The 14905-nt window shown below is 34.2% G+C and overlaps 1 protein-coding gene across 1 annotated transcript in view; it reads right to left on the minus strand.

The window, feature by feature from the left end:
* Nucleotides 1–14905, minus strand: part of LOC115244976 (latrophilin-like protein LAT-2) — a 69502-nt gene that overhangs the window by 19999 nt on the left and 34598 nt on the right. Inside the window, exon 4 of the mRNA XM_029823012.1 lies at nucleotides 10188–10293. Within this exon, the coding sequence (XP_029678872.1) occupies nucleotides 10188–10293 (106 nt within the window). The remainder of the gene's footprint in view (nucleotides 1–10187; nucleotides 10294–14905) is intronic.

The following is a 14905-nucleotide window of genomic DNA, read 5'->3' on the forward strand; positions in this document are numbered from 1 at the left end:
ATGTAGGGCGCCTCTCAAGAAAAGGTAAAGATGCGCGCATCGCTTCTTTGTTATTTACATAAGGGACAATAAATCAATGTACAAGGTAAAAAAAATCTTCATTTCAACAACAGATTTTGAATTAATTATTTTTGTCAAAAGAATTCGTAAAAGATTATTTTATTTATCGCTATTTTCTCACATTTTCAATATTATATGGAAAGATCTTTGAAAGACCTATTAACAAGCCTCGAATTAAAATTTTGTTAAAATAAAGTTCACGCGTAAAAATATATATTTATTTACTGTATTATTTAAAATTAAAAATTAGAAAATTGTAAACTAAATGCTAAATTATTTTTAGCAAGGATATTTTTCCTCGAGTTTCAAGTATAACGTCAAAGCACAGCTGTTTTCTTTCTCCTTGATATTCTTATACCAAATTGGCGAGAATGCTATGACATACAATCCGTTAAAAGCTATCCTTTCACAATGTTGTATCACGTCTCGCAAGCGCCGCGCGTGAATTTTCGCGACAATTTCGCGCGAATGAATTTTTTACGCCGTTGTTGACGACTACAAAATATGTTGGAACGAGATTTCGATGGAAACAAACTTTTTGACGTACGCGAGGTCGTTTGTAAATGTGCATACCATCGCTGCATCGGTAATCTCCATTTTTCGCAAGTGAATATTTATCACGATGAAATGAAAAAAGGCGGAAACTAGAATGAGCTGATATTTCAATCAATATTTGATACAATATTGATACAATATGTGTATGCGTGTGTGTATATTGACAATTCTTTTAAAATATTTTACCTAAGCATTTGTCTCTCTTTGACACTTACATTCTTTATATATATATATTATATTTTGCGACTATTATATTATGTTATACATTTTTAAAAAGCCATGAATATTAATATAAGGTATATAATATATGCATAAATATGATAATCTCGTAAATCTCGTATATAATACAGAGGATAATACATATTTATACATCTTTGCGAGATGTTCAAAATTAGAAAAAAAAAAGTTTGAGAAACACGCTTTCAGAAGTGGCAATAAAGATGAATGATGACGAACGTCACGGTCGCCGGGTTGACTAGCGAGTGCACTCGATCGCAACCACCGAAAAGTACGATAAAGAAAAGAGATGGGAAAGTTTCGATGAAGAAGTGTGCCACGAGTCGCCCGAGTTCTTCTTACAGGCAAGACGTGAGCGCGCAAGAACGTAAGTCGCCGTAAAAGCGGTCGTTACGATGAAACGAAGCAAAAAATCTACGCGCACCATCGAGGTAATGCACGAGGTGCTTGCACACGCAAAAGGATGTGCACTACAGGGTGTACCGTAACATTATATCTCGAATTCGCTTCAGAAATAGATTTAATTTGGAATCAATTTTTCTCTTCAACGAAGATTCATTTAGATATCGTCTTTTTGACATGGTTTTTCTATTTTCATTAAATTTCAATTTTAATTAGTTTTTTTAATATTACAACGATTATCTTCTTTAGTTTTATTAGATATCTCAGTATTTTGGTCAGCAAACGCTTGCATAAAAGTGTACGAAATCTCTGTGTGTGGTGCGCGCATCTGCCGATATATAATATAGATGAGAGGAATTTTTAAAAAATACTCCGTTCCTTAAAAGAGTTTCATATTTTCTGATACATTCTGTTTATGTAACATTTAAATAGCTGCTTTTTTGTTCTTGTAATTCTCAAATAATACAGAGTGCCTGATTAAAATTTAATTATATACTCTATTTATTATTAACCCACGCTACGTAAGATTTATCAATATTTAAAAGCTATATAATTTAATGAATCTTCTATAATTCAACGACAAAGATTATCACTATCACGTTAGATAACAGATCTGGAATATTAAAAATCTGGAATATATATTATTTTTCATTTACCTTCAAAAGTTTTAATAAGATAAATAGAAATACTTAAGAAAATTCGTCAACGAATTAAACGTGTGTTGTGTGCAAACGTCCATCTTAAGTATATGATATATAAATGAAAAGAAAACTTAACATTAGAATAATTCGCAAACTCGCCGGCTTAATATTCTGTAGAATGTACTGCAATGCGGATTTTCGGATGCGACCTGCAATTTCGTGAAAACGATAGAGAGAAACGCGAGAAAAAAACGGTGCATTAAACGCGAACTCGATGCACCGAAATGCCTCCTATCGGAAAATCAGAATGCGAAATTTCGATTTCACTGGAATAGAGAGAAGAGGTGAATTTTATTTTATTTACACCGCGAATTTACGGCCAATTATCCCGGCGCGAACACGCATCGCGCTCTCTCTCTCTCTCTCTTTCTCTTCGAGCGTTTATTCGTGATTAAAACTTTCTCGCTGCTCTCAAAGGATCACTTTCGGCAACTCGCTTCTGTTAACCCTCGAAATGAAAATGCGTTTTTGATAATGTGAAATGGTATAATAATGCAAGTTATATTGTATAGAAACTGAAGAGATAAACGAGATAGAAAATTATTCTCGGATAATAGATTTAAATGAAAAAATTATATCGATCACGTTTGGATGATTTCAGAAACGATTTATAAATCTTAAAAATTCGATGTATATAAATTCATGAGTTTATCGGGCAACTTATTTATCGAGGAGATTCGGTGAACGATCTCTCTTCTCAGTTTGAATGATTTTTCACGCGGAATCGAACGGATACATTCACTTGACATATTTCTGATAAAGGAACCCCGCATATTTTACCGCGCGATAAAAATATAGGGGCGCACCTTCAAATCGCCCGCATAACCGCGTTTCACAGCGCGGTTCTCTCTCGTGATTTTTCCCGCGCGCGCTGCGAGATACATGTGGAGATGTCAGTCAACGAATCGTTAAATCGCAGGCGCGCCGACAGGCTCTTATTGTTAAAAATCCCTGGCAACAAAGCCGTCGGCGTAATCGATAACTGGTTCGGATAACGAGACTCCGCGTTTTGCGTCTCTTCCCGATATCGGTGCGAGAAAATGCACCGATGTAACAACAATGCAACGGCCTTCGGATATTTAACGATAACAGCCGCGAACAATAGCGCAGAGATACTTTTCAATTAAGCTCTAAGATATAAATCAAACAAAAATTTAATTGAATTCTAAATTATAAATCGCTAAAGGCTATATAAAAATGTCAACATACGCGTTTATTAAAATAAACATTTTTAATTAAAACACAATGCGATTAGATGTGTATTACGCGGATAAAAAATAGAGAATTTTCAGTGTAAAAATATTTTTCGTCTTTTTTTCTTTTCTTACAATATATATAGAATTTTGGGGGAAACTTTGAATCCCCGAATCCAGCTCTGAAATTTATAAAAATGGAATAGTATTATCTAATGAAGTCAAAAGAATTTTAGTCATATACATAGAAAAGACATTGAAGAGAAACTTACGTTCCTATAAATTATACAACGAGACTCCAATCTTCGCGAACCGAGGAGAATCGAGAATATTCTCCGTGCGAGGAGACAAAAGTTATATTCAGATTGCGACTTTAATTCGTATATCCTAGAAGAAGCGGGAAGATTCGCGATTGATTTCCCATTCCAATCGGCAATTTTGTTTTGTTCGGTGCCGAGAGGAGAGTGAGTTGATCTAATCTAAGAGCTCCATTACAGGTCGCGGGTCGCCGCCGTTCTGTCTCCCGGACATTTTCGCGCTTAATTAAAAACCACTCGGCGGAACTCGCCAGAGATTCTCTTTAGACTTCGTATACACGGTTTCAGAACAACGAAGTCCCGTTACCGCGCAGGAGAGAAAAAGACTTTACCAAAATTTTATCCTGCCGCGGCGGGAAAGAGAGGAAATAAAAATAATGACAGACTATAAAAATAATGATATCCAGATTTTTTAGCGTTGCATTCTAATTTTTTTTTTTTTTTTTAATTGTAATTTCGAAATAAAATTTTGAACTTTGCTTTTTCTTTGAATTGTGACAAATAGTAATAATAAATAGAATAACAATTCTTTTAAATAGTGACATTTAATTCGAAAATCACAAATGCTAAAATTTTGTGGCTCCTAAATTATGTAAAACCTTTGTTCTCGCACACACATTTATTCTACTCCTTATCGAAAAATTTTACCTCTGCCGCATAATCGACAAATCGGGAAGTCCTAGATACACGATCGCCGGAATTTATCGAAGTATTCGAGCGGGCGATCTCCCGGGAAATCGCAACCTGGGTTTCTCGACAGGATGCGAATTTCTTCGTCGTCGGTATACAGTAGTCGCATTTCCATTTCCATGTGTCGTGAACAGACGCGAAGATCTTGCGTGCGTTTTCAGCATCGCAACGCTTCTCTTCCTGATTCGAGCGTCGGTTAAATATCTCCCAGGAGATTCTTTTCCATTCCATAGTTATCTCGAAACAAATCTCCGCGGAATTGTTCCCATAAACCGTAAAACTTGTCGCTGGAAATCACTTTGCTTCGCAGCAACAGCAGGCAGAGTCGGGACCACGTGTCCTGACCGTGTGATTTACGTCGCTCCGTAATTCGCATTCTTCGCTAGAGTGGAATTCCGTGTCCTGACGAAATTTCGGGTTTAACTCACACGAGGGAAAAAATTTTCATATCTAGGACTTCCCGCATTTTTTGTAATTACGACGTAAGGAAAACTTAGGGTACTCTAATACAAAAGAAACTTACGGCGTCTAGAATTTCAGCTAGATTTTATATATATTCTCGCTCCGTAAATTACACGTTTTCCTCCGCCAAAACATCGCGGAGTTCTTTTTCTGCATAAAATTACATTTTCGTGTCTCATTATACCATGGTAAATGAGGTAGAAGATACTCTATCAAACGACTCAAAATTTATCAAAAGAAGTGGCAATTAAATTTTATTTTTTACGTAATTCACTAAAGGAAAAACTTTGTTCCCAAATAAAAATTTATCCTTTTTCTACCTATTTTATTCTTTCATTTTTTATAATTAAATAATTTTCTATGCTAGATAAAACTTTAATTATCTGATCGCGTTAATAGTAAAATACAAATTTATTATATCCTTATATATAGTAATTAAATTACCATAGAATTCCTTAATTCTCAATATTCAGAAGCTTAACGCTTAAACTTTCAGCAAAAATTTTATCGAGAATTATCCATTTCGCAAAAGCTTATTATATCGAATTGCAGTAACAAGATTATTTTAATAATTATATTAATATTCATATACGAAATATTCTATGACTACTTAATTAATATCCGTACATGATTCAAATCTCGTTCCACGAAAATTTCTATATTTTCCTTATTATTTGTTTGGTGTTCGAAAATAATTTTCACATTTTTTTCTAATGTTTTAATTATAGACGATCCGGCGTAACCGGATATTAAAATTTTTCAATTTTGCTTTTCAAGAAATTTACTTCATTCCCGTTTTACCCTCGACCAACCCTTTCGACATGGAAACACGAGCGCGCTCGACTTAATGCAGAGTGCAATATATCATATTCCCAGATGTGTAGGAGGAATATTGTTCCTGCGACACGCATAATCATACTAATTATAATGATTTAACGCGCGCGTTATTAAATTCGCCCAATTCAAGAAACGACCCTTAATATTAACGCGATGGAAGGCTGTACATCACTGACAAGTCTGAATTCCCAGAATTCGTTATCAATCTTCTTCTAACGCGAATATTCCTGCACAAGAATTGCCTTCATGGTAAATTTCCAATTTTCAGTCATATTTTTAAATCTACAATCTATGTATCAATGTATTGTATATTTTAAAAAATTTTTAATCTCAGAAACTTTCAGCAAATTTATGATATCAATTTTAGCCTTGTGTAATTTTTAATTTTATTGTTGTATTTTATTATGATATCAAGTATTTTGATATATTGAACGTATATGAACACAAGATGCATTTATCAATTTAAGTATTTTTTTATGATAAATTTTTATATTTATATTTTTGCATTTTTTAAAATCTGACGTATTTAATAGCTCTAATTAATACTCATGATCTAAACTTTACATTTGTATTTGTAAATGGAATTATATAATAATATAATATAATGTATTCTTCTTTATTTTATAATGAATTAATAATACTAATTTATTAAATTAAATGCATCAGTATAATTTATAATTATATCCCTCCACAATATATTAATGGCATTGTGAGCTCGATAGCAAAAGCTCCGAATAAATTCGATCAAACATTAAGGCGAATTAATATCCTTCCCTTTTCGTACCTTTTAGATTCCGGCCGGATCTCGCCTGCTGGACCTTATCTCATCTGCCAGCATTCCCGGCTGCGATAATAGAACCCGTAAACGCGTCTGACTTAATACAAGAGTGCGATATATCTCGAGACCGCGAGGTGCACTACTGTTCTACTGGGCGGAAACGGAAGCACGGGAGTGCGCGAAAATGCACACAAGCGCAATGTATAAATAAAGGTCGTTACAGAGAATCTCGCCTATGAAAGCGTCTGAATATATATTTGAAGATATGATAATTTTCAAATAAGAGAGAGAGAGAGAGAGAGAAATAAAAAAGAAAACATGCAAAATTTATTATATTCTCCTCTATATAAATAATCTCATTTTCACTGATTTATACAATTGTTGTCTCTCTCAATTTCGCTCCGCGCAATATATATTCCTGTTTCTAGTTCCAGGAATAATAAAGCGATTTTTCCCTTCTCTTTTCCCTATTGCCCCCGTTTCCTTTTATCCTCTTCGATTTTCGCGGAAACGAGCGCCGTGTGCTGATGTTGTTCGAAATCGAGATTAAGGAAAGCGACCAAGAGAAGGCTTTCGCGGGCTGAATTTATTTTTCTCCCCTCTTGAATCATTCAGCGGCAACAATAAGGTTGCGAGATTACGACCGACGGAAATTTATCTCCGTCACGCGTTATGACGAAAGGGAATTTCTCCATCTCTAATAAACTCTTTTTCCCCCCTAGCTATATCGCACCTGTCCCGTCGATGGAAAATGTTATTATTAATATTTTGTCTTGTCAAATCGAACATATTGTAGAATTATTTCGAGATACTTGGTATGTCCAAATATCGTTGCCGATTCTCTGCGATTTATCGCCAATCGTGTTTTACTGATAACATATTGATAGCTATTAGATAAACACGTATTTAATGATTAAATCAATACTGGAAAAAAAGACTCGTTGATCTAACTAACTAATTGTTACAGTCGATTATGTAATTTCATTTATTTTCATTATATATTTTTACTGCAATATATAATTTTAGTTTCACTTCAATCTTTCGTTGTATATAATTTTAAGTTTACTTCTAATTTGAAAATAAGTAGAAATTTGCGCTAGTCTCGTGAGCATCTCACGTAAATCCGTCTTTACGTACTGACAAGAGACAAGGCCGCAATTAGGGGGTTGTGTGCTCGTGTCGAAGGGATGGCACCCCGACCTCGGAACATGTAACGTGTCCGCTCGTACACGCTCTTTCGAAGTGCGGTGAATTCTTTTTTTTTTTTTCCCCTCCGCCTTTCGCATGTACACGGCGCTGATATACTACTCGTGCTACTAAGGTCAATCCCGGCGTTAAACGAGCCTTATCCCGTTCGCGGTCGCGAAATTTAGCACTTCGTAGAAAAAAACCACTGACTCGGCTTCAGCAGCCTCTCCTTTTCCCGTTCACACGCAAAATCGTCGCCAATATTTCCAGCTTTTTAGCTGTTTTATTTATTCGATTTGCGTGACTGTAATTTATCGATGAAATAAAGTCTAAATGTCAATTAATTCAAATTTTAGAAAATCTGTACCAAATAAAGAATATGTTTTATATATTTTATAAATATTGGTCGATGTTATTTTTTTGTGTTACAATAATTAAAGGGGCAAAAAAATTAATTTAATATGCAGATTTTCTTTTATCAAAAGTAGAGAAAGTCTCGAAATTATTTGTTACAATTATGATGTGTTCGAATTAATTATTTAAATTATAAAATTGAGATTATAAAAAAATTTTTTCATATCACTATATTCAGTATTGTACAATATTCAATTGCAATTTTCTCTACTTTGATAGAAAGATCAAACACGAGATAGAAAGATGAATATCGTACCATAACGTTCCACTATTTCGCATAGAATTCAACGAATGCGAAGCCGAGTATTGATTTGAACCATCACGATGAATAACATTTGAAAATATTCCCACGTTTCTATTACATTTTTAGAACGAAATGCATTCCGCAAAAACCTCAAAGGATCAAAGGCTAGGATTTTGCAATGATAACCGCAACTATCGCGATGAATAATATTTGAACTAAAAAGATGTTCGTTTTTTCGACGCGAAAAAGAATTTTCTCTCTCTACTTCTAATTACGACGATGACGAAAAAGCGTGTATTTTAAGTTCAGCAAATCCTTCTTTCATCCAGAGGCGAAGAAACGAAAACACGCTTATTTCTTTGTCGTTGAATGAATCTAGGAGATTCTTTTCGTTCGCTTCTTTCAAAATAAGGATACAATGTATGCACGTTTTTCATTTCCGCCGGAAGAATGCAATAAAATTTATTTTCCCAGTGAGTAATATTCTTACTCTTTGTGCGACTGATGATTCGCACGTGATGTTCCCTAACATTCCTTTTTATTCATTGCAATTATATGGTCAGTAATTAATCCCCAGCTTCGTAATATGCTTAATAAAAGTCACAAAGAATATTTGCTAAGCGTCTCTGAGGAGAAACTATTATGCAAAATGTCCTAGAAAACTTATACATATTTTATATCATATAAAACAAATATATTATAATATCATATATATTTTTATAAAATATAAAATATAAAACTTTCATAAAATTTAAAAAAATTTCTCCGTTTCGAAAAATGATGAAAGAATTAATTGCAAAAAGAATTTAGTAATACTAGGATTTAAAAATAAATATTGTATAGATTTTCCGGTACATCTTGTATATTTTATATGCAAAGAGCGAAATTCATTTTGCTATGTTATTAAAACAAACAATGGAATTACAACGATCAAATACGCCAATAGATGTATGTAATTAACAAAATTTATAGATACGTATTTCACATTTTTAACTGGGACTAATTACAAATTTTAATTAATCTGCCTCAATAATACGGACGATTATGAAACAGTACAACACAGAGATAGAATGATCAATGATACTCTGTTAATCTTATCAAAGCCATTAAATGCAATTTATCGCTAATTGAACGAGCGTTGCAACAAAATGACCGAGTGGCATCACGTGCTATATTCAAACCCACGGGAATAAATGAGAAACACTTTTAGCACGAATTCTGTCGCCAGTGACGTTCCGCCAAAAGTTCACCGTCACCGACGCACAATTAAAACTTGGTAACAGGAATGTCGCCAATTTCTACTTTGAGTTTCCGCGTGATATTTGCCTTCCTTGCGGCTTGTCTCCTGGGCGATATAATTCCTTCGGAGGATCCGCGGAATGCTCTCTCCTCCGTCTGTCGGTAACCGATGTCGCGGTTTACCGAAAGAATTCGAGTGGCAATGTTAGGCATCTTCGTAGTACACGAGAGAAAGCCTGACGTCCCGAATCTTCCCGATGAAACGAGACAAAGGGCGAGCGAAGAGGGATCCCGGATTCTTTCGCGTCTTCACGACGATCCCGGAGCTTAATTAAAGAGGATTTAAGAGCGAAATATGAGACGAAAGCTTTTCCCGACTCTTCGCGGAATCTCTCTTCCCGCAAGCGAAAAGCATACCTCGAAATTCACACCACGGCGAATCCGAGACGATTCTCGCACTCGTGTCTGTACCGAAGGACACAAGGAGAAATATAAATATCTTGTCGGTAAATTTTAAAGATAACTTTAAATTAAAAAATATCCTATAATAAAAATCGAATTTCTTCTGGTCGTATCTCGATAACTGTTGAATCAGATCTGATATAATATTTTTCGTTTAAAATTATCTTTCTTAACTACCTGACATTTTCAATGCATTCGCAAATCGTGTGTAATTGTGCTTCATATTATAATTCAAAAAATTGTATAGCAAGTGTAATAATAATGATGTATGTAACTATCTCATATATAACTTCTGGAATTTTTATGGAAAGCTGTTTTTATATAAATGTACGAAAGGATATATTGTGTCTCAATAAATATATAAATGTCTCGCAATAAATGTAAAAAAAATATTTAAAAAATACTCACCTGTACTCCTCCAGCTCCCACGATGAACAAAAGCTGAACCATGAAGAGAGCTGCCAAAAGATTCATCAGAGTTGTGCCTGCCAGGCTCCTCAAGTCGGAGAAGAGGCTGCAACATAAATCCATCAAATTAATTAGTAAAAAAGACGCAAAAATAATTTTTATTTTTTAATCATTTTCATTTTTTTAATTACAAAACTTGTAATTAAAAGATGATCCGTGTTTCAATTTAGATTAAAAAGTAGTTTATCACTTTTAAAAAATTACTAGGGTAAGAAAACCTGGCTTATATAGAATATATCGAATCCTTTTGTGCGGGTTCAATAATAAAGGATCATAAATAATAGTACGGTTGCCCGACAGCGCGCTGTATTATTCTCGCTAGAATGATAACGTAATATAAAGAGTAGTCGGGGATATGAGGGCGAACGTAATACATTATGTTCGGGCGACAACACTCGTTCATGGAAGAGATATCGCGATATCGCACAAGTCGAATATTCAGCAACGAACTTCGTAAGAGAGTTCGCGCAGAGAAATAAATTTAATAATCGCAAATAGTACATTTTGCCAGCAAAAGGATACCACTACTAATACCAAAAGATTAAATCGATCCTCATCAGTTCAAAGAAACTCGTAATTTAATCTCAAAAAATTTTGTGGCATTTCTGACAAAAAAAAAAAAATACACAATATAAAAAATTTATTTTAAGTTTATCTATTTCGACTCTTTCAAATCTGTAATTTAATAATATTGACTGAATGATTCCAGATTTATGTTTTCATCTTTCTCAGTGCGTCAAGAACACTATTCTAATTAATGCAGAAGTTAAAACCATGTCGCTCCCTTATTTAACTGAAATCGGAGCACAAGCTAGGCGCGACGAAAACTGTGGGTGGTCTTAAATTATGGATTTGTCCCGCTTTCCGGTTGCCTACAATTAAGCGTCGCGAACCGTTCGTGCAATCGTCCTCGTGAATATATAAATTCCCCTGTTCCGTGAATAATTCATAAATCGTCGTCGCCGAACGGCTTCTCGCAGCGTGAGATGGCCGTCCTCCACACCGTTGGCGAAGATGAAGGGACGATCGTAACACAGGAAAGTTATGAACAAAAAAAGACTATTTTGTTTCCATTTCAAAGATGAGGCAAAGGCGAAGCATCCCGGTCAAAGAACGGCTACCGCGGAAAAATTTGATTAATAATAAAGCAGAACAAAGACAAGAATAACGAGATTAGCCCGTATCCGAGAGGTATTGTACTTGAAAAATCGCCGTAAGAATCATCGGACAAATGCACGCAATTTCTACCTGAACCGTGACAATTCGATATCTTAGGAAAAATTAAAAAAAGAAGGAAAGAGATATACATTTAAAGAGGAAAAGTTGTAAACTTTTTAAAGAGATATTTAAAAAGAATTGCAATCATTTCGCGACTTTACGATATTGATCCAGGTTTGTTACATAAATACGTGATTTAGAACTTTGTACAATTATAATAATATTTATATCGGTGCTTCGATTTGAAAGCTTCATTAAACATAAATGCAACGATTTTACGAAAATTGTGCAATTATGCGAATAATTGCGTTATGATCATATCCTATGGAATTTTTAATCATAAATCCAATCGAGAGCAAATTCAATGAATTAATATTAATTGGTTTTATAACAAACGCTTGATTAATATTTTTACCGAGAATGAATTCGCACGTGTAAATTGTCAGCTAACAGGGATTAATCAATTCTATTTATTATATATTTGTACACATATAACATTATATAATATATATGTATACGTTACGTTGTATATTGTTACGTTGGGAAAAGTATATGATTCACTTAGCATCCGCGCTTTTTTGAAACGCAACGATAAACATATGACTGCACATTAATGTGATGAAAAATATACAGATCTCGCGAATTTGTTTGATTTATTTGCCAATTGCATAGAATCGATATTCCGCTTATGCAGAGGAAACATCGGTATGCCTTTTTCTAGGTCATCCGATGGAAGCGAGAAGCATAAAACCACCTTGTGTACACATATATAGTACATGTATATATATGTACCTGGTACATCACAATGAAAGAATAACTTCCCCGTGCGATCTGTCCTTTCTTTATTAAAATTCTTTAACCAAGAGAAATCCGCGGAATTCATATTGAAATCGCAGTCTTTGAATCTGCCGTATTCGCAGCTTCCCATCACAATTGCTCCCTCATATTTTTGCACGTGATATTTACATGTACAAGGCAACGACGATAAATAAAAAAACATGAAACAGTACGAACAATGAAAACAACTAATAATTAACGAATGAATAAAAATAACTAGTAAAAACAAACTCGTTAAGAGTGATATACAATAGTTATTGTAGATTTTAAAAAATTGATAAAAAATATAATACTTATATTAAATTAAGGAAAAAATGTATAACAAGAAAATAATATCAATTACGATATGATATTAATTAAACTTGGCAAAAATCAATGTATTCATATTAAAAATAAATTAAAAACAGGAGCATTAACGATCATCGTACGCGATTAGTAATTATTAATCATTGTACATATTACATCTAGTATTATCACTGTTTAATGTTATAATTATACATGATCGAGTGAATTTAATAACATGTGTATATAATATCAACGAGATATCGCAAATGTATGGGACTCGAGGCGGTTTTGACTAAAACGGCAATGAAAAGAGTAATGATCCGTTTCCTCAACCTTCGCGAATGTCGGCGCTTTTTTCCTCTGCGTCCGGCATTGAAAGTTTCATCATTTTATGAATTATTCACGAGGGTGGACGCGAAACGAGATCGCGCGTAGAATTCACTATAGAAACAGCCGAAACCCATCTCTCCGTGGATTTTCCCAGACTTTATAACCGCCTTTTTTTTCTTGTCCTTTAACGAGAGTCATCACACTAAATTCGATTATCTCATAGCGGGCATCTTCTTTGTATATAATTATCTGACGGGTCGTCCGTTTATCTTATCTCCTATCAATCGCAAATTTAATTCCAAAGTTTAGAAGAAATTACGTTCCGGGACAAAATGTTATTTGGATTATCAATACTCGCGCGAGGTAACGATGTCAGTCCCTAAGGAAAATTTATTTCGATTTAATTCTGCATTAAAGAAAATATATGTATGTGTGTTTGTGTGTGTTAAATAAATGTAACTATTAGTTTTTGCTTTTAGTAATGTATAAATAATTTATGAGTAGCGTGGAAAAAAAATAAAAATTTCACTATCGATTTTTTGTTGCATGTATTTTTCAATTTCTTGTCTGTGTAAATTTAAAAAGATATAAATTACTTTAGTATTTTTAGTCTTAAATCATACGCGAATAGACATGATGACGTTTAAAGAATATTTCGGGATATCTACCGAGCTGTATCTTGAAAGTTACGCAATAAACGTCTGATATCTCGAAGGACGACGGTACCATTAAGGGCGTTGTCGCTGATAAGCAGTGACGCCACGTCGCGATTTATCAAGGTTCTGACAGCCACGATCGGAACCTACGGATATTTCGCGTCTTCGTTAAATCTGATGACGTCGTGTAAGAGCTTTTAATCTTAATTCTAAATCTTAATCGCGTTCAACTTTCAACTTTTAATTCCATATATTGCGCGATATAATTATAGCTCGCAGATAAATGTTTTGACAACTAAATCGAGTTTTGAACTTTACTCAAGTCAAATTCCTATTATGGCAAAATCTTCTTTCAATTATCCCGATATCGTAGTTTCCCGTATATCCGTAAAACTCGATTAGTCTATATATAATCTAATTTTTCCTTTAAAATATTATATTTATCTCTCATTATCACTTGCGAATCTAATTTAGACTTGCAGAATATGGCGCGGACATCAAGTCTTCATCACAGTGGCAATATCAGCTTCGAGAAACTAACGATAAGCCGGACTTATAGGAGTTACCCAACAACTTTGCGCCCGAAATTTCTCGTGCTCGTCCTTCTCTCGAAGGGAGAGCACGACTTTTCGAAGGTTATATCGCGGATCTCGACTGACACGAAACTTTCTCCTCCCTTGTCTGACGTTTTTCCCACGGTTAATTATATATATTTACTCGCCTCGTGTTTGTGTGATGTATAAGCTCGTGTACTTAACAATAAGTCAGAATTATTAATTCGATAAAAGTGCTATAACAAATATTTGCCCGCGATATAATTCCGACAAATTTATTAACGGTCTTTACTCCGTTATAGATCTCTTTCGTTTATAATTTGCCATATGGTAAAGATAATACTAAGAAATATTTTTAAAATCCAGAAATACATGAATACTTTTCGCGAATTCCCATCTTGTCAACAACTCTATCAAATAACAGCCAAAGCTAAAAGCTAACGAGGCAGCTATCGGAAGTATTATCGGATATCGATAGCAAGAGCCACTGTAATCACATATTCAAGACAGTTCAATCAGATTTTCGATAAAGGGTACCGTCAGCGAAATTCGAGAGATCGTCAGCTTGAATTACCTCGTCTTCACGAGGCTGTGTTTAAATCGAAATGCCAGCCTGTCGATAGAAATTGCACGTCAAACTAGACAGCGGAATAGACGAGGGTGTTATAGAATCAAGATAGTCTCGAAACTTTGCCGAAAAATTTTTGGCAACCACAGTTCCTTATATCCTCGTTTTTTAAATAACATATGTTTATTTTCATTAATATATATATATATA

This window comes from Formica exsecta, unplaced genomic scaffold, assembly GCF_003651465.1.
Source record: "Formica exsecta isolate Colony F162 unplaced genomic scaffold, ASM365146v1 scaffold90, whole genome shotgun sequence".
NCBI lineage: Eukaryota > Metazoa > Arthropoda > Insecta > Hymenoptera > Formicidae > Formica > Formica exsecta.